The sequence below is a fragment of the Camellia sinensis genome, chromosome 13 (genome assembly GCF_055761805.1).
Source record: "Camellia sinensis isolate YWXY chromosome 13, ASM5576180v1, whole genome shotgun sequence".
Taxonomy (NCBI): Eukaryota; Viridiplantae; Streptophyta; class Magnoliopsida; order Ericales; family Theaceae; genus Camellia; species Camellia sinensis.
The window spans coordinates 88,217,059-88,237,062 of NC_138973.1; the positions used below are offsets into that span (position 1 = coordinate 88,217,059).

At 35.5% G+C, this 20,004-nt stretch overlaps 1 protein-coding gene across 4 annotated transcripts; it reads left to right on the top strand.

The window, feature by feature from the left end:
• Positions 1 to 1,838: 1,838 nt before the first annotated feature.
• LOC114276620 (eukaryotic initiation factor 4A-15) lies at positions 1,839 to 19,210 on the top strand. 4 transcript variants are annotated; one of them, XM_082902794.1, is made up of 13 exons: positions 1,839 to 2,071; positions 3,590 to 3,648; positions 3,832 to 3,938; positions 4,269 to 4,699; positions 5,727 to 5,874; positions 8,594 to 8,654; positions 8,838 to 8,944; positions 9,275 to 9,705; positions 10,732 to 10,879; positions 12,777 to 12,837; positions 13,021 to 13,127; positions 16,918 to 17,348; positions 18,376 to 19,210. In XM_082902794.1, exons 2-13 carry the CDS (start codon positions 3,638 to 3,640, stop codon positions 19,009 to 19,011), a joined length of 2,679 nt encoding a protein of 892 aa, XP_082758920.1. In that variant the 5' UTR covers positions 1,839 to 2,071; positions 3,590 to 3,637; the 3' UTR covers positions 19,012 to 19,210. The 4 variants fall into 4 exon arrangements, with proteins under 4 accessions (XP_082758920.1, XP_082758919.1, XP_082758918.1 ...); XM_082902793.1 differs by having other exon boundaries at positions 10,732 to 10,877; positions 12,766 to 12,837; XM_082902792.1 differs by having other exon boundaries at positions 5,727 to 5,872; positions 8,583 to 8,654; positions 10,732 to 10,877; positions 12,766 to 12,837.
• The last annotated feature ends 794 nt before the right edge of the window (positions 19,211 to 20,004 follow it).

Consider the following 20,004-nt stretch of genomic DNA (forward strand, 5'->3'; position numbering starts at 1 on the left):
CTCATTGGACATTGTCTATTTACTGTTTTGGCTTCCGCCATGCCCCTGTACTCTGTATTATTGTTTGACTGTTAAGCAGACCTTCGGTAATAACGGATTGCTGGCCGGTTATGGTGCTAAACCCATAGGGGCGGGTTTGGGTCGTGACAATTGTACATACATCACTTAACCCTCCCCTTGCATCCATATTTGTAGACTCATTGTAGACCTATGTGAAAACCATTCAAAACCACAATATAAAGTAAAGTGAAGTAAAGTGAAGTGAAGACAAAGTTCCCTATTGAAGACTCTATTGAACCTCCATTAAAAATCCTCAAAAATATTGTTAAAGATATGACATATCTTTATTTTGTTATTACATTTACCATTTCCAGATTTTTATGCATTCCATTGCTATAAAACCCTCGTTTTTTTAAAAAACTTTTTTTTTAATGTTTTCGATTTGACGGTTTCGACACTAATTTTTCAAAATTATATATTTAATTCGAAATTTAACTTCCGAATAAAAGTGATTAGTTTGACAAATTTGTTTCGAAAAAAAAAAAAAAACTTTCAGCAGTTGATGTCCGAATATAATGAAATAATTTGGTACTGGTTGTTCGACTGAAAACTGCAAAAGGAAATAAAAAAAAAAAATCTGTACGAAAAAACTAACATTTTCATCACTAATAAAGTATAAATTTAGAGATTAAAGTAGCATGAGAGTTGTTATGAAAGTATTATTTTCAAGAAATAGAGAAGTATAGAATGTGTAGCAAATAAAGTAACAACAATAAAAAAAAAAAAATATTAAGGTTTAGTTTTTTTTACTTAAAAATTGGACATTGAGAATTTTTTTTTTCAAAGATATGTATGGAGAATATTTTCATATAATATTATAAGTGCTAGTGAATGTCCATTATAGTTATTTTAATTTAAGATATAATTATTTTTAAAATAATATTTGGTTAAGTACGTGCACCAAGCTAATTAGGGTTCGTTTGGGATGTGAGTTGTTTTTCTGACTTTTTGTGTATTTTAGCCTAGGGCTAAAAGTCTCGTTTGGAATAGACTTTTTGATTTTTTTTGTGATTTGTGTAAAAAAAAAATGAGATAATTATGTTTTAAATATGGTATTTTATCTTATTAAATTAAAAAAAATTGTTTTATTTATTTTATGATTATTTTAATCAAAAAATAAAATAAAATAAAATAAAATCCCATTTAGCTTAGGCCAAACGAGGGCTTATTAGAGTATGGAAATATCTCGAACTCGAACGCCACATTATTTAAATATGATATTTTATGTTATTAAATTAAAAAAAATTTATTTTATTTATTTTATGATTATTTTAATCAAAAAATAAAAAAATAAAAATAAAATCCCATTTAGCTTAGGCCAAACGAGGGCTTAAGAAAATGAGTGAGAACATTAATTAGTGCTACCACTAATGATGTGGCAGTAGATCCCATTATGAATGATTTGATATTTTGGCCTTGGTGTTGTATTTTTTTTTCTTTTTTTATTGAGTGCCATGTCATTAGTGATCTTTTTAGAACTCCAAAATTAATAGTCTCTATCATTGTTGCGAGGGCTTATTATAGTATGGAAATACCTCGAACTCGAACGTCACATTCTCTGGGCTGTTTTGAGAAGTTGGTAAAAAGTTACTTTTTAACTTTTTACCAAGTTTTTTGACTTTTTCAGAAGTGATTTGGAAAGTTGATAAAAAGTTGACTTTTTTTTAATTTTGATTTAATATTTTTTAAAATATCACGTCATTTCAAAATAACTAAAATATCTTTATTTTTTATTTTTCAGTTAATAAATTAAAATTTTTCAGAGGGTAGTTCAGTAAATTTGGGTGTTGCGTTTTTGGTCTTCCCAAATAGGAATTTCAGCGTCTTGGCCCTGTTTGGCGTTTTGGTCTTGGCCAACAAAAAGCTGCGTCTTGACTGTGTTGCTAAAACGGCACTCTCTCATAAGTCCCTTCACTTCTCACTGTCCAAAACTCTCTCTCTCTCTCTCTTCACCGATCATCAACAACTGCTCTTTCGTCTTCGTCTTCGTCTTCGTCTTCGTCGTACTCAGGTATTCGATGTTTCGTTCTCATCGATCCAATACTAATTATTTTTGATCGTGTGTATATATTGATTGTATATTTGATTTTTATTATTTTTGTGTTTTTGTTAAATTCTCCTATTGTTTCTGTGATCTACAATGGCTTATTAGTCTCTTCTGTTGCGTTGCATCGAGTAGTTGTTACTGTTCGTGGTGTATTTGTATTTTTATGTCCAATTAATTCAATGTTTTGTGTGTTTAGTGTGATAAAATTGTGTTTTTTTAATCATTATCAGGCTTATTGTGCAACTGAAACTTGATCACTTGGGTTTAAATTAATTTTTAATCCGTAGAATTGTTGTCCTACTAATTCAATGTTTTGTGTGTTTAGTGTAATAAAGTTTTTTTTTTTTTTTTTTTAATTTTTTTTTTTAAAATTATTTTAAACTATCATTCTTAGGCTGACCATGCAACCGAAACTACATCACTTGTATGTGAATTAGTTTTTAATTCATAGAATTGCTGTTCTTAAGATGTTTTGCTTTGATTTTTACAATCCGAGCCTGGATTGTGTGTCAAAGAGCGGGTTTTGATGTTTCCGGTACTTTTACAAAACAATTGAGCTTAACTAGAAAACAAAGTACTTGGCTTTTAATGAGAATGGTGGCATGCGTCTTAGTTTTTCAGGTTGATATGCCCATTTAATTCATTGTTTTGTGTGTTTAGTGTAAATAAAGTTTTTGTTTAATGATTCTTAGGCTTACCCTGCAATAATAAATTTTTAATGCATAGAATTGCTTTTCTTAAGATGTTTTGCTTTGATTTTTACGATCTGAGGCTGTATTGTGTGTGAAGTAGCATTTTTGGTACTTTTATAAACAATTGATTTCAACTAGAAAGCAAAGTACTTAGCATGTAATGAGAATGGTATGTGCATTGGGGCTGATATGGCCAATCAATTCATTGTATGGAGTTTGTGTGTTAGTGTAATAAAGTTGTTTTTATTAATCATTCTTAGGCTTACCATGCAATGGAAACTAGACCATTTGTATGTAAGTTAATTTTTAATGCATAGAATTGATATTCTGAAGATGTTTGGCTCTGATTTTTACAATGTGAGCAAAGATTATGTGTGCAGGAGTGGGTTTTGATGTTTTTGGTAATTTTACGTAATAATCAGTACAACGTTCTTAGCTTTTAATAAGAATGGTGGTTTAGTTTATTAAATTATGAAAAGAGAATTTAAAGTCAACAGAAAATAACAAATTGAACTGATGGTTTGGTTTATTCAATTGGGTGTTGGCGAACGGATGAGTTATTAGTTAAATGTTTATATAGAATTCTTTTGTAGTTTCAACACATTTTGTGTTGTTATCTACTGTGTGTTGGAACTACAAAAGCCTGATCTGCTGGCATTGTGTATCTAGTGACATGATTAAAAGTTATACAATGGGAACGGGTCTAGTTATGATTACAGTTTTTGGGTATAATGATGGTTGTTCATCTTTTGCTTTTGATTGATTGTTGAACTCTTTGCGGTCATGGCAGGTCTAGCACCAAGGATCACAATTTGATGGTCGTTAGTATGATACCAAAATGAATGAGTTGTAAGGACTTTTTTTTTAATATTATTTTTCTTGCTCTTCAGCTATTTGTTGGTTGACTGTTGGTTGCATGTGTGAGGTTTAATTTGTTTATAATCATTGTATTTGTTTTCTAGACATCAACTTAAAAGTCTCATATGGGTTTCTATTGGCAATGCTAATCATCTCTCTTGTTTTATGATACAGACTTTCAGCTGATGGGCAAGATTTCTTTACATCATATGATGAGGTTTATGATAGTTTTGACTCTATGGGTTTGCAAGAGAACCTTCTGCGGGGCATTTATGCATGCGGTAGACATAATTATGTTTCCTTTATTTATTTATTTATTTTTTATAGGCTTCACATAGGATGTGGCTTTGCTTAAAAGTTTTGGTTTCCTTGTCCATTTGATGGCTCCCCAATTTTCAAGCTGCTTTTTTCAATTTCCAATTTTAATGTTCAATTGGACTAATAGCTGATTTATTGGTAGAGGTCGCTTCTTGCTTCTACATGTTTTAATTGTACTTCGAATGGTTAGGGAATTATGAAATATTGTACGGTGATGCGTTAAAAAGTGTTGCATTTTCTGCTTTGCCTCATATGGCTGATGATATTTTGACAATTAGATGTTTCCTATGTAGGTTTTGAAAAACCCTCAGCAATTCAGCAAAGGGGAATTGTTCCCTTCATCAAAGGTTTGGATGTAATTCAACAGGCTCAGTCTGGAACCGGAAAGACAGCAACTTTTTGCTCCGGTATCCTTCAACAGCTTGACTATGGTTTAGTTGAATGCCAGGCCTTGGTTTTGGCACCTACTCGTGTGCTTGCTCAACAGATTGAGAAGGTTATGCGAGCACTTGGAGAATTTCTTGGCGTGAAGGTACATGCTTGTGTGGGTGGAACCAGTGTTCGTGAAGACAAGCACATTCTGTTGAGTGGGGTTCATGTTGTTGTTGGCACTGTTGGGCGTGTGTTTGATATGCTGAAGAGACGGTCACTTCGTCCTGATTACATTAAGATGTTTGTACTAGACGACGCAGATGAATTGCTTTCTTGTGGTTTCAAGGATCAGGTCCTTCTTTAACCCTATATTAGTGCCTTTTGCATTTCTTTTGTAGATTAAGTACTTGAACTTCAATTTTTTGTAGTGTGATGTTGTCCTATACAAATGTGTGTAGAAACAAGTGCTTATTATATACCTGCAGGAGGATTTGTTTGGTTCAATTAAAAGGTGAACTGGGCCAGGAAGATGGTTGAACAGATAGTGGGTTTAGTAAAGTAGGGAAGAGGGGTTGATGCAGGAACATAATGGGGCAAGTATATTTGGCAACTATATGGGTGACACGCGGCATTTTATCTATATTTCCAAATGTCTTATTAATTTCTAGTCGAAGTTTTATTTGCCATTGATATTAGATATAGCCTATTATTATATAGTATTGTTTGTGTATGTTGTTAATCATGTACTAGTCATGTAAAGGGTTAAATGTGCATTCAAAGTATTGGTCTAAAAGTAGTAGACAAATAAAAAAAAGGTGACTCAGTGCATTAGGCTCTCGTTAATGTGGGTCTGGGAGGTCAAGATATACGTAGTCTTATCCCATTTTCGGGAGGGCAATAAATATTGTCTACAATTATGTGATGGAAAAACCTATATAAGGAGTCCTGTATTTGCATTTAAAAACACGAGTATGTTTTTGAATATAACCAGCCTTTGGCTTGTTGAAAAGAAGATTTGCTTCTTACAACTCTTACCCTTTTGGTGGATTCCAATTGGTATCAAGTTCTTGGTCTGTATCTATTCGGTGTGTTGGTGATCTGGATTTACATAGAATTGTGTTTTCATTTCTGCTATGTTTATCATCCAACGTTTACGAGCATCATTGTTTCAGTGGGTGAAATTAGAACTATTCTGTTTGTTTGAGGTTTTTTTTCTTCAATAATTTCAAACTCCTAAATTCTTGCATTTTTGTCGTGGAAGATCTAGGAATTTAGGAAGATTGTTATTTTCTTCAATCTAATCAACATTTAAATTCCTAATTTATTTTTAATCAATGATTTATTTATTGATATACTAATGGTGAATTCATTTCTGCCAGATCTATGATATATTCCAGCTCCTCCCTTCAAAAGTTCAGGTTGGTTTATCCTCAGTTACAATGCCTCCCAAAGGCCTTGAGATCACAAGGAAGTTTATGAACAAACCAGTCAGGATTCTCGTGAAACGCGATGAGCTCACCCTAGAGGGTATAATTTAAATATGATATTTTATCTTATTAAATTAAAAAAATTTATTTTATTTATTTTATGACTATTTTAGTCAAAAAAAAAATAAAATAAAATAAAATATCCCATTTAGCTTAGGCCAAACGAGGGCTTATTGGAGTATGGAAATACCTCGAACTCGAACGCCACATTCTCTCTCATCAGTCCCTTCACTTCTCACTCTCCAAAACTCTCTCTCTCTCTCTGTCTCTTCACCGATCATCAACAACTGCTCTTTCTTCTTCTTCTTCGTCGTACTCAGGTATTCTCTATTTCGTTCTCATCGATCCAATACTAATTATTTTTGATTGTGTGTATAAATTGATTGTATATTTGATTTTTCTTATTTTTGTGTTTTTGTTAAATTTTCCTATTGTTTCTGTGATCTACAATGGCTTATTAGTCTCTTCTGTTGCGTTGCATCGAGTAGTTGTTACTATTCGTGGTGTATTTGTATTTTTATGTCTAATTAATTCAATGTTTTGTGTGTTTAGTGTGATAAAGTTGTGCTTTTTTAATCATTATTAGGCTTATTGTGCAACTGAAACTTGATCACTTGGGTTTAAATTAATTTTTAATGCGTAGAATTGTCGTCCTACTAATTCAATGTTTTGTGTGTTTAGTGTAATAAAGTTGTTTTTTTTTTATAATTTTTTTTAAAAAAATTATTTTAAACTATCATTCTTAGGCTTACCATGCAACCGAAACTACATCACTTGTATGTGAATTAGTTTTTAATTCATTGAATTGCTGTTCTTAAGATGTTTTACTTTGATTTTTACAATCCGAGCCTGGATTGTGTGTCAAGGAGTGGGTTTTGATGTTTCCGGTACTTTTACAAAACAATTGGACTTAACTAGAAAACAAAGTACTTGGCTTTTAATGAGAATGGTGGCATGCGTCTTAGTTTTTCAGGTTGATATGCCCATTTAATTCATTGTTTTGTGTGTTTAGTGTAAATAAATTTTTTGTTTAATGATTCTTAGGCTTACCCTGCAATAATAAATTTTTAATGCATAGAATTGCTTTTCTTAAGATGTTTTGCTTTGATTTTTACGATCTGAGACTGTATTGTGTGTGAAGGAGCATTTTTGGTACTTTTATAAACAATTGATTTCAACTAGAAAGCAAAGTACTTAGCATGTAATGAGAATGGTATGTGCATTGGGGCTGATATGGCCAATCAATTCATTGTATGGAGTTTGTGTGTTAGTGTAATAAAGTTGTTTTTATTAATCATTCTTAGGCTTACCATGCAATGGAAACTAGACCGTTTGTATGTAAGTTAATTTTTAATGCATAGAATTGATATTCTGAAGATGTTTGGCTCTGATTTTTACAATGTGAGCAAAGATTATGTGTGCAGGAGTGGGTTTTGATGTTTTTGGTACTTTTACGCTGTGTTACATGGACTCGCCACTTTGGGGCGAAGTGCCCGTGTCGACACGACACGACACGGGTGCGAGTGTGGGATCTGTGTCGGATTTGTCTATTCTCTATCGGACACGGCTCACAGCAACAGAAATGAAAGAGGTGAGAGTAAGAGATAAGAGATAACCTGGTCGAATGATCCAGTCGAAGCTCCATCCGGTCGATCCAGTCGAAGATCGAAGCTCCGTCAGTCGATCGAACAGCCGACCACCACAAACGACTTCAAAAAGCCTCTCTCTCTCTCTCGCCTTCTCTCTATCCCTCGCGATCGCGATCTATGGCTTCCCTTTTCTCTCCCTCTCTCTGTCGTTCCTCTCTTGATTCCTTCGTATCTATCTATACATAATAATAATAATAGTTTATATATAATAATAGTAATAGTAAAAGAACTGAATAATATATAATAATAACTATTATAATAATAACTATTATTATTATATATTATATAATAATTATTATATAACATATAATATATTTATAAGATAATATATACTTATATATATTAATTAAAAAAATAAATATATGTATGTAAAATAAAATAAAAAAATTAATTGGAACATATTATTTAAAAAATATAATAAATAAATAAAATAATTAATGTATATTAAAATAAAAATATTTATAAAAAAATTAAAAAATTTGACGTGTCCCCTGTTGTATCAGTATTCCCATTTTTTAGAAATTGTCGTGTCCCGTGTTTGCGTGATAATAAATATATATATTTTTTTAAGAACTATTTAACGTATCCCCGTACCCGTATCCAAATTTGGATACATATCCACGTATCCTTAATTTTTAATTTTGAAGTGTCCGACCCTTAGATACGCACCCGCACCCGACACCCGTACCCGCATCCGTGTAACTTAGCTTTTACGTAATAATCAGAACAACGTTCTTAGCTTTTAATAAGAATGGTGGTTTAGTTTATTAAATTATGAAAAGAGAATTTAAAGTCAACAGAAAATAACAAATTGAACTGATGGTTTGGTTTATTCAATTGGGTGTTGGCGAACGGATGAGTTATTAGTTAAATGTTCATATGGAATTCTTTTGTAGTTTCAACACATTTTGTGTTGTTATCTACTGTGTGTTGGAACTACAAAAGCCTGATCTGCTGGCATTGTGTATCTAGTGACATGATTAAAAGTTGTACAATGGGAACGGGTCTAGTTATGATTACAGTTTTTGGGTATAATGATGGTTGCGGTCCTTGTGGAGTTGTTCATCTTTTGCTTTTGATTGATTGTTGAACTCTTTGCGGTCATGGCAGGTCTAGCACCAGAAGGATCACAATTTGATGGTCGTCAGTATGATACCAAAATGAATGAGTTGTAAGGACTTTTTTTTTAATATTATTTTTCTTGCTCTTCAGCTATTTGTTGGTTGACTGTTGGTTGCATGTGTGAGGTTTAATTTGTTTATAATCATTGTATTTGTTTTCTAGACATCAACTTAAAAGTCTCATATGGGTTTCTATTCGCAATGCTAATCATCTCTCTTGGTTTATGATATAGGCTTTCAGCTAATGGGCAAGATTTCTTTACATCATATGATGAGGTTTATGATAGTTTTGACTCTATGGGTTTGCAAGAGAACCTTCTGCGGGGCATTTATGCATGCGGTAGACATAATTATGTTTCCTTTATTTATTTATTTATTTTTTACAGGCTTCACATAGGATGTGGCTTTGCTTAAAAGTTTTGGTTTCCTTGTCCATTTGATGGCTCCCCAATTTTCAAGCTGCTTTTTTCAATTTCCAATTTTAATGTTCAATTGGACTAATAGCTGATTTATTGGTAGAGGTTGCTTCTTGCTTCTACATGTTTTAATTGTACTTCGAATGGTTAGGGAATCATGAAATATTGTACGATGATGCATTAAGAAGTGTTGCCGTTTCTGCTTTGCCTCATATGGCTGATGATATTTTGACAATTGGATGTTTCCTATGTAGGTTTTGAAAAACCCTCAGCAATTCAGCAAAGGGGAATTGTTCCCTTCATCAAAGGTTTGGATGTAATTCAACAGGCTCAGTCTGGAACTGGAAAGACAGCAACTTTTTGCTCCGGTATCCTTCAACAGCTTGACTATGGTTTAGTTGAATGCCAGGCCTTGGTTTTGGCACCTACTTGTGTGCTTGCTCAACAGATTGAGAAGGTTATGCGAGCACTTGGAGAGTTTCTTGGCGTGAAGGTACATGCTTGTGTGGGTGGAACCAGTGTTCGTGAAGACAAGCGCATTCTATTGGGTGGGGTTCATGTTGTTGTTGGCACTGTTGGGCGTGTGTTTGATATGCTGAAGAGACAGTCACTTCGTCCTGATTACATTAAGATGTTTGTACTAGACGACGCAGATGAATTGCTTTCTCGTGGTTTCAAGGATCAGGTCCTTCTTTAACCCTATATTAGTGCCTTTTGCATTTCTATTGTAGATTAAGTACTTGAACTTCAATTTTTTGTAGTGTGATGTTGTCCTATACAAATGTGTGTAGAAACAAGTGCTTATTATATACCTGCAGGAGGATTTGTTTGGTTCAATTAAAAGGTGAACTGGGGCAGGAAGATGGTTGAACAGATAGCGGGTTTAGTAAAGTAGGGAAGAGGGGTTGTTGCCGGAACATAATGGGGCAAGTATATTTGGCAACTATATGGGTGACACGCGGCATTTTATCTATATTTCCAAATGTCTTATTAATTTCTAGTCAAAGTTTTATTTGCCATTGATATTAGATATAGCCTATTATTATATAGTATTGTTGGTGTATGTTGTTAATCATGTACAGTCCTGTAAAGGGTTAAATGTGCATTCAAAGTATTGGTCTAAAAGTAGTAGACAAATAAAAAAATGGTGACTCAGTGCATGAGGCTCCCGCTAATGTGGGTCTGGGAGGTCAAGATATACGTAGTCTTATCCCATTTTCGGGAGGGCAATAAATATTGTCTACAATTATGTGATGGAAAAACCTATATAAGGAGTCCTGTATTTGCATTTAAAAACACGAGTATGTTTTTGAATATAATCAGCCTTTGGCTTATTGAAAATAAGATTTTCTTCTTACAACTCTTACCCTTTTGGTGGATTCCAATTGGTATCAAGTTCTTGGTCTGTATCTATTCGGTGTGTTGGTGATCTGGATTTACATAGAGTTGTGTTTTCATTTCTGCTATGTTTATCATCCAACGTTTACGAGCATCATCGTTTCAGTGGGTGAAATTAGAACTATTCTGTTTGTTTGAGGTTTTTTTTCTTCAATAATTTCAAACTCCTAAATTCTTGCATTTTTGTCGTGGAAGATCTAGGAATTTAGGAAGATTGTTATTTTCTTCAATCTAATCAACATTTAAATTTCTAATTTATTTTTAATCAATGATTTATTTATTGATATACTAATGGTGAATTCATTTCTGCCAGATCTATGATATATTCCAGCTCCTCCCTTCAAAAGTTCAGGTTGGTTTATCCTCAGTTACAATGCCTCCCCAAGGCCTTGAGATCACAAGGAAGTTTATGAACAAACCAGTCAGGATTCTCGTGAAACGCGATGAGCTCACCCTAGAGGGTATAATTTAAATATGATATTTTATCTTATTAAATTAAAAAAATTTATTTTATTTATTTTATGACTATTTTAGTCAAAAAAAAAAAAAAAAAAAAATCCCATTTAGCTTAGGCCAAACGAGGGCTTATTAGAGTATGGAAATACCTCGAACTCGAACGCCACATTCTCTCTCATCAGTCCCTTCACTTCTCACTCTCCAAAACTCTCTCTCTCTCTCTGTCTCTTCACCGATCATCAACAACTGCTCTTTCTTCTTCTTCTTCGTCGTACTCAGGTATTCTCTATTTCGTTCTCATCGATCCAATACTCAGGTACTCAGGTATTCTTATTAGTCTCTTCTGTTGCGTTGCATTGAGTAGTTGTTACTATTCGTGGTGTATTTGTATTTTTATGTCTAATTAATTCAATGTTTTGTGTGTTTAGTGTGATAAAGTTGTGCTTTTTTAATCATTATTAGGCTTATTGTGCAACTGAAACTTGATCACTTGGGTTTAAATTAATTTTTAATGCGTAGAATTGTCGTCCTACTAATTCAATGTTTTGTGTGTTTAGTGTAATAAAGTTGTTTTTTTTTTATAATTTTTTTTTAAAAATTATTTTAAACTATCATTCTTAGGCTTACCATGCAACCGAAACTACATCACTTGTATGTGAATTAGTTTTTAATTCATTGAATTGCTGTTCTTAAGAGTTTTGCTTTGATTTTTACAATCCGAGCCTGGATTGTGTGTCAAGGAGCGGGCTTTGATGTTTCCGGTACTTTTACAAAACAATTGAGCTTAACTAGAAAACAAAGTACTTGGCTTTTAATGAGAATGGTGGCATGCGTCTTAGTTTTTCAGGTTGATATGCCCATTTAATTCATTGTTTTGTGTGTTTAGTGTAAATAAAGTTTTTGTTTAATGATTCTTAGGCTTACCATGCAATAATAAATTTTTAATGCATAGAATTGCTTTTCTTAAGATGTTTTGCTTTGATTTTTACGATCTGAGGCTGTATTGTGTGTGAAGGAGCATTTTTGGTACTTTTATAAACAATTGATTTCAACTAGAAAGCAAAGTACATAGCATGTAATGAGAATGGTATGTGCATTGGGGCTGATATGGCCAATCAATTCATTGTATGGAGTTTGTGTGTTAGTGTAATAAAATTGTTTTTATTAATCATTCTTAGGCTTACCATGCAATGGAAACTAGACCATTTGTATGTAAGTTAATTTTTAATGCATAGAATTGATATTCTGAAGATGTTTGGCTCTGATTTTTACAATGTGAGCAAAGATTATGTGTGCAGGAGTGGGTTTTGATGTTTTTGGTACTTTTACGTAATAATCAGAACAAAGTTCTTAGCTTTTAATAAGAATGGCGGTTTAGTTTATTAAATTATGAAAAGAGAATTTAAAGTCAACAGAAAATAACAAATTGAACTGATGGTTTGGTTTATTCAATTGGGTGTTGGCGAACGGATGAGTTATTAGTTAAATGCTTATATAGAATTCTTTTGTAGTTTCAACACATTTTGTGATGTTATCTGCTGTGTGTTGGAACTACAAAAGCCTGATCTGCTCACCAAGGATCCTCTAGAGTGTTTTTTTCCTAAAGTTTCCTAGAGTGGTGTATTGTGTGGTTGAGATTTAATACTGAAAAATTGATGTGACTTGTCATTAAATCTCAACCACACAATGCACCACTTTAGGAAACTTTAGGGAAAAAAAACTCTAGAGGATCCTTGCTCTGATCTGCTGGCATTGTGTATCTAGTGACATGATTAAAAGTTATACAATGGGAACGGGTCTAGTTATGATTACAGTTTTTGGGTATAATGATGGTTGCGGTCCTTGTGGAGTTGTTCATCTTTTGCTTTTGATTGATTGTTGAACTCTTTGCGGTCATGGCAGGTCTAGCACCAGAAGGATCACAATTTGATGGTCGTCAGTATGATACCAAAATGAATGAGTTGTAAGGACTCTTTTTTTAATATTATTTTTCTTGCTCTTCAGCTATTTGTTGGTTGACTGTTGGTTGCATGTGTGAGGTTTAATTTGTTTATAATCATTGTACTTGTTTTCTAGACATCAACTTAAAAGTCTCATATGGGTTTCTATTGGCAATGCTAATCATCTCTCTTGGTTTATGATATAGGCTTTCAGCTAATGGGCAAGATTTCTTTACATCATATGATGAGGTTTATGATAGTTTTGACTCTATGGGTTTGCAAGAGAACCTTCTGCGGGGCATTTATGCATGCGGTAGACATAATTATGTTTCCTTTATTTATTTATTTTTTTTAGGCTTCACATAGGATGTGGCTTTGCTTAAAAGTTTTGGTTGATGGCTCCCCAATTTTCAAGCTGCTTTTTTCAATTTCCAATTTTAATGTTCAATTGGACTAATAGCTGATTTATTGGTAGAGGTTGCTTCTTGCTTCTACATGTTTTAATTGTACTTCGAATGGTTAGGGAATCATGAAATATTGTACGGTGATGCATTAAGAAGTGTTGCCTTTTCTGCTTTGCCTCATATGGCTGATGCTATTTTGACAATTTTCATTCACGCGGAATTCTGTGCACCTTTGCTTTATCTCCAAGCAAAACCACCACGATCGTGACACGTGGGTGGACAGGATCCGGCCACGTCTACTCACACCACTCACACCAAATAGTGATTACTATTTGGTGTGAGTACGGATTTAATCTCCACCTTACACGTCACCATCCGTACGTCCATCGACGGATGAAATTGCCTATCGGGTACAATTTCAACAGGGGGGGCGCTAGTAATATTATATATAGCGCCCCCCCCAGATGGTGTGACCTCCCCCTATATAAAGCCTCGACTAACAACATTCACACCAGTGTAAGTTAAGTGTTAATCATTAAATAAGCTAAATAATGCCTCGCCAAGCCTCTTTCCGTTTTTATGTCAAGAATGTCTTCCTCACCTACCCACAATGCCCATGCCCAAAAGAACAACGTACCAGAAAATCACCTCAGTGTAATAACTCTCCAACTGCAAAAGCATATCTCGCATATCTCTCTCCACCGACAAATATCTGAGGCTGGACCCAGATATATAGACAGCTGTAAATACGAAGATTCGGAATTTAAAATTTGAATTCCCGCCCATTACTGTTCATTCATGCGGAATTCTGTGCACCTTTGCTTTATCTCCAAGCAAAACCACCACGATCGTGACACGTGGGTGGACAGGATCCGGCCACGTCTACTCACACCACTCACACCAAATAGTGATTACTATTTGGTGTGAGTACGGATTTAATCTCCACCTTACACGTCACCATCCGTACGTCCATGGACGGATGAAGTTGCCTATCGGGTACAATTTCAACAGGGGGGCGCTAGTAATATTATATATAGCGCCCCCCCCCAGATGGTGTGACCTCCCCCTATATAAAGCCTCGACTAACAACATTTACACCAGTGTAAGTTAAGTGTTAATCACTAAATAAGCTAAATAATGCCTCGCCAAGCCTCTTTCCGTTTTTATGCCAAGAATGTCTTCCTCACCTACCCACAATGCCCATGCCCAAAAGAACAACTCTTAGAACTCCTCCAGTCTCTCCTCCAACTAGCCTGTCAACCATACTACATACTTGTCGCAAGGGAGCTCCATGAAGATGGAAACCCACACCTTCATGCCATGGTCCAATGCACGAAGAAGATCCAAACCTCCAACCCGAGATTTTTCGATCTCAGTGGAACCAATGGGAGGATCTACCATCCAAATATAGAAAAACTCCACTCGCCAACAGCAAGTCGACAGTATATACAGAAAGGGGGCGAGTTCGTCGAATGGGGAGAATTTTCATCTAAGGGGAGAAGTCCTTCGAAAAACAGAGACGAACTCTGGAAGGAAATACTTGGCGAAGCAGAAACGGAGGAACAATTCTTTGCTCTCTGCAAAGAAAGATGTCCCACCGATTACGTCACAAAATACCCCCAATTAAAAACATTTTCCAGGGATCATTACAAAAGAGAGAAGCCCCCATATACTAGCCCCTTTAATTCATTTCCTTTTTTAAATGAAGAAGTAAAAAAATGGGCAGAAAATAATATTTTGTTTGTAAGTCGAAATTGCATTCAGTACGAGTTATGTCAAAATTGCTGTCTCTCCGTTTGGAGGGAAGACGATTTCCTTAGATTAGGGATACACAAAAATAATATAAACAATTTATATACTGACGAAGAACTCTCTTCCTCCTCTGATAACAGGAACCAGAGCAGAGGCCCATCCGCCCAATCTCTCTCTACCTCGAAGGACCCTCAAGAACAGGCAAAACCGCCTGGGCCAGAAGCCTCGGACGACACAATTACTTCTCCGGCAGAATAAGCTTCAAGGACTACGACCAAGGCGCCGTCTACAACGTCATAGACGACATCAAATACTCGACAGTCCCTACCGAATTAATGAAGAATTTAGTATGCTGCCAGAGAGATTTCCATGTATTTGTTAAGTTCCAACCAGATCTCACTATTAGAGGAGGAATTCCTTGTATTTTATTAACAAATGGGGACAGTAGTTGGTTAGATGCAATGTCCCCATTAATGAGAGAATGGTTTGATGTTAATGTGACCACTGTTATGATTAATGAAAAATTTTATTAATTTTATTTATGAAACCGCTCAAAGTTTTATTTACTTACTACATTTCCCTTATCATCCACAATTACATCTTGAGTCACATCACTATTTTTTACACTGATGATTACATTTCGTAAAACATTAGAAAATTCTGCTGCATCCATAACAACTGATCCTCTACGATCAACTTCCTCTTTGCGTTCACCAACCTCTGAAATCGACGGACCAGGATCAACATCACTAGATTCATCACCACCTCTGCGTACATCAATCTCTGACAAACTCAGACGACCTCTGCGTTCATGAATGACTGAACCACTTTCCCCAAAACCTCCTAACAACAAATCTCTTCGCCTCTCCGGTAAACCAACAGACTTAGTTCGTGTCAGAATCGGAATGGCCTTCGTTGGAGGACAATGCCAGACATCAACATTATCATTAGTATATTTTTTAGATAACACAACAATAGAGGGGGCCTCATTTGCGAATCTTCTGGCATGTCACTTGTAGAATACTTCAGATACCCCTTCATTTTACAATACGTAACCCCCCTTTTAATATTGGAATTTTCAAGTTGATACTTCACCATCCATGGCACCTGTTTGTCGTTAATTGAACAATAACCATTCCCATAATAGACTAACTCGCATTGACAATCTACTGGGAAAATAAACCATGCCTGCAAACTATCATTACCGTCTAACCTCCAATCATAAACATTTACTCTGACCAACCCACTAGCATTGGGTGCGCAAAGGGGGAATATTTTATCAATATTTTATCAACCTTAATACTTTTTTGTTTGTATCTTAACCTCAATTGAGAAAATAAATTAGGCAACGCAAGTTCAATACAACTGAAATCACTTGCCGAAACACCTTCAACAACCCCAGTTTTTATATCGTCCACCTCCATTAACCTGAACATTAAAAATAAAAATACATCAAATTACAATTCTAAACAGTTTTAAAGTACATTTGACTCCTTAAAGTAATTTTGCATTCCTTTCCACTAACAGTAGCAGCCACTAAATATATGGCACCCTTTTAAATGCTTCCAACATTTCCCAACAGCGTATCTTTGTAGTCCGTCCAAACATCAACTGGGAAGAACCGGTCTACAACTTCTATCCCGTGACGAACGTACTCTTTGTCCTTGCCACCAACGAGCTTGAATCTCATTTTCTTTAGCATCCGAAAACGGTCAGACTGGTCAGGATCAACAATCCAGGTCTCAGGATTACCCTCGCCAACTCCAACAAATATCTTGTCAGGTGTAGGGACGGAGTCTGACGGACTATTATCACTGATGACAAAAAACAACACGTGGTGGACCACAGCTTCGTCCTTAGCATCCTGTCCCAATTGAACATTACCAATGAATTTGATACCCTTAACCACGATCTTGTCTGATTGACGGTCGGATGTTTCCTATGTAGGTTTTGAAAAACCCTCAGCAATTCAGCAAAGGGGAATTGTTCCCTTCATCAAAGGTTTGGATGTAATTCAACAGGCTCAGTCTGGAACTGGAAAGACAGCAACTTTTTGCTCCGGTATCCTTCAACAGCTTGACTATGGTTTAGTTGAATGCCAGGCCTTGGTTTTGGCACCTACTTGTGTGCTTGCTCAACAGATTGAGAAGGTTATGCGAGCACTTGGAGAGTTTCTTGGCGTGAAGGTACATGCTTGTGTGGGTGGAACCAGTGTTCGTGAAGACAAGCGCGTTCTATCGAGTGGGGTTCATGTTGTTGTTGGCACTGTTGGGCGTGTGTTTGATATGCTGAAGAGACAGTCACTTCGTCCTGATTACATTAAGATGTTTGTACTAGACGACGCAGATGAATTGCTTTCTCATGGTTTCAAGGATCAGGTCCTTCTTTAACCCTATATTAGTGCCTTTTGCATTTCTATTGTAGATTAAGTGCTTGAACTTCAATTTTTTGTAGTGTGATGTTGTCCTATACAAATGTGTGTAGAAACAAGTGCTTATTATGTACCTGCAGGAGGATTTGTTTGGTTCAATTAAAAGGTGAACTGGGCCAGGAAGATGGTTGAACAGATAGTGGGTTTAGTAAAGTAGGGAAGAGGGGTTGATGCAGGAACATAATGGGGCAAGTATATTTGGCAACTATATGGGTGACACGCGGCATTTTATCTATATTTCCAAATGTCTTATTAATTTCTAGTCAAAGTTTTATTTGCCATTGATATTAGATATAGCCTATTATTATATAGTATTGTTTGTGTATGTTGTTAATCATGTACTAGTCCTGTAAAGGGTTAAATGTGCATTCAAAGTATTGGTCTAAAAGTAGTAGACAAATAAAAAAATGGTGACTCAGTGCATGAGGCTCCCGCTAATGTGGGTCTGGGAGGTCAAGATATACGTAGTCTTATCCCATTTTCGGGAGGGCAATAAATATTGTCTACAATTATGTGATGGAAAAACCTATATAAGGAGTCCTGTATTTGCATTTAAAAATACGAGTATGTTTTTGAATATAATCAGCCTTTGGTTTGTTGAAAAGAACATTTTCTTCTTACAACTCTTACCCTTTTGGTTGATTCCAATTGGTATCAAGTTCTTGGTCTGTATCTATTCGGTGTGTTGGTGATCTGGATTTGCATAGAATTGTGTTTTTATTTCTGCTATGTTTATCGTCCAATGTTAACGAGCATCATGGTTTCAGTGGGTGAAATTAGAACTATTCTGTTTGTTTGAGGTTTTTTTTCTTCAATAATTTCAAACACCTAAATTCTTGCATTTTTGTCGTGGAAGATCTAGGAATTTAGGAAGATTGTTATTTTCTTCAATCTAACCAACATTTAAATTCCTAATTTATTTTTAATCAATGATTTATTTATTGATATACTAATGGTGAATGCATTTCTGCCAGATCTATGATATATTCCAGCTCCTCCCTTCAAAAGTTCAGGTTGGTTTATTCTCAGTTACAATGCCTCCCAAAGCCCTTGAGATCACAAGGAAGTTTATGAACAAACCAGTCAGGATTCTCGTGAAATGCGATGAGCTCACCCTAGAAGGTATAAAGCAGTTTTATGTCAACGTTGACAAGGAAGAATGGAAATTCGAGGCACTCTGTAATCTCTGTGAAACCATGGCCATCACCCAGAGTATCATCTTCGTCAACAAATGTCGCAAGGTTGACTGGCTAATCGACAAGATGCGGAGCCGAGACCACACATTTTTCGGCACCCATGGAGACATGGACCAGAATACGAGAGACATTGTAATGCGTGAATTCCGTTCCGGTTCCTCTCGTGTCCTCATAACCACTGATATCTTGGCCCGAGGCATTGATGTGCAGCAAGTCTCTCTTGTTATAAACTATGATCTCCCTACTCAGCCCGATAACTCTCTCCACCGTATCGGACGTAGTGGACGGTTTGGGAGGAAGGGTGTTGCCATCAACTTCCTAACGAGTGATGACAGTAGGATGCTGGCTGACATTCAGAGGCTTTATAATGTGGTTGTTGAGGAGCTGCCGGCAAACGTTGCTGATCTCCTCTAAACAAGGTTTTGTCTTTGCATTTGTCAGTGGAAAGATAAGTGGATTTTCATTTACCGAGTGCTATTTATTATGCTTTTTCCTCTTCTTGTTTAATAGGTGTACTGTCTAAATTGGCGATGGCTTTTTCTTCATCCATCACACTTTTTTGGCAACTATATGGTCTAAAATGTCTTTTTATTGCTATGATAATTTTTGTGTTTGTTTGTTGTTGTGCTTTCAACATGTTGTAGGTGATTGAGAAGCATGAAGGCGTATTCGTGTTAGTGTCAGTGTCAGGTCCGACACCCCTTACTGACACGACATCATTCACGTTTTTTTGTTTTTTTGAGGAAAGCATGAAATGCATCAATATATTAATGGAGAAGGCAAGGAACAACACAGTGAAAACATTAACACAATACAACATCACAAGAAGGGATTAAAAATTGCATAACCTAGGTACTATCACCATGAATAGTAAAGAAAGCTTCAGTCAGCAACATCTATGAGCATCTGCACAATGGTTAGCAAAAAAAAACAAAAAAATATACCATATCTCGCAAATCAAATGACCAATGAGGAGCACCGCCTTAAGGGAACTCGAAAAAGACTTGGGTCTTCCCGATTATTCTCTATGCAATGCTCTCTTTTTCGCTTAATGTGATCATTGCTTTGAGAGGATTGAATAACTTCCATTGCACTGGCATTGTTGATATTGATGTTGGGTTGAGGTGCCTGAATTTACTTAGACGCACTACCTTGATGTGATATTACCCTCTTTACAAAACGCTTGGACAACACTTGAACTTGTGCGCAAGAAAGGGGGAAAATCTGATCTAGCTTTGGGACATCCACTTGATCTTGAAAAGTGTTTTCACCACAACCGACCTCTAGGTTCAAGGACAACCTCGCATGGGTTATTAGATTAAGTGTTTTAGAATGCACTGCTGCTTCCCAATCAAATTCAAAATCATCAGAGAATGTATCCTTGATGAGTGCCACTTCTAGGGGATC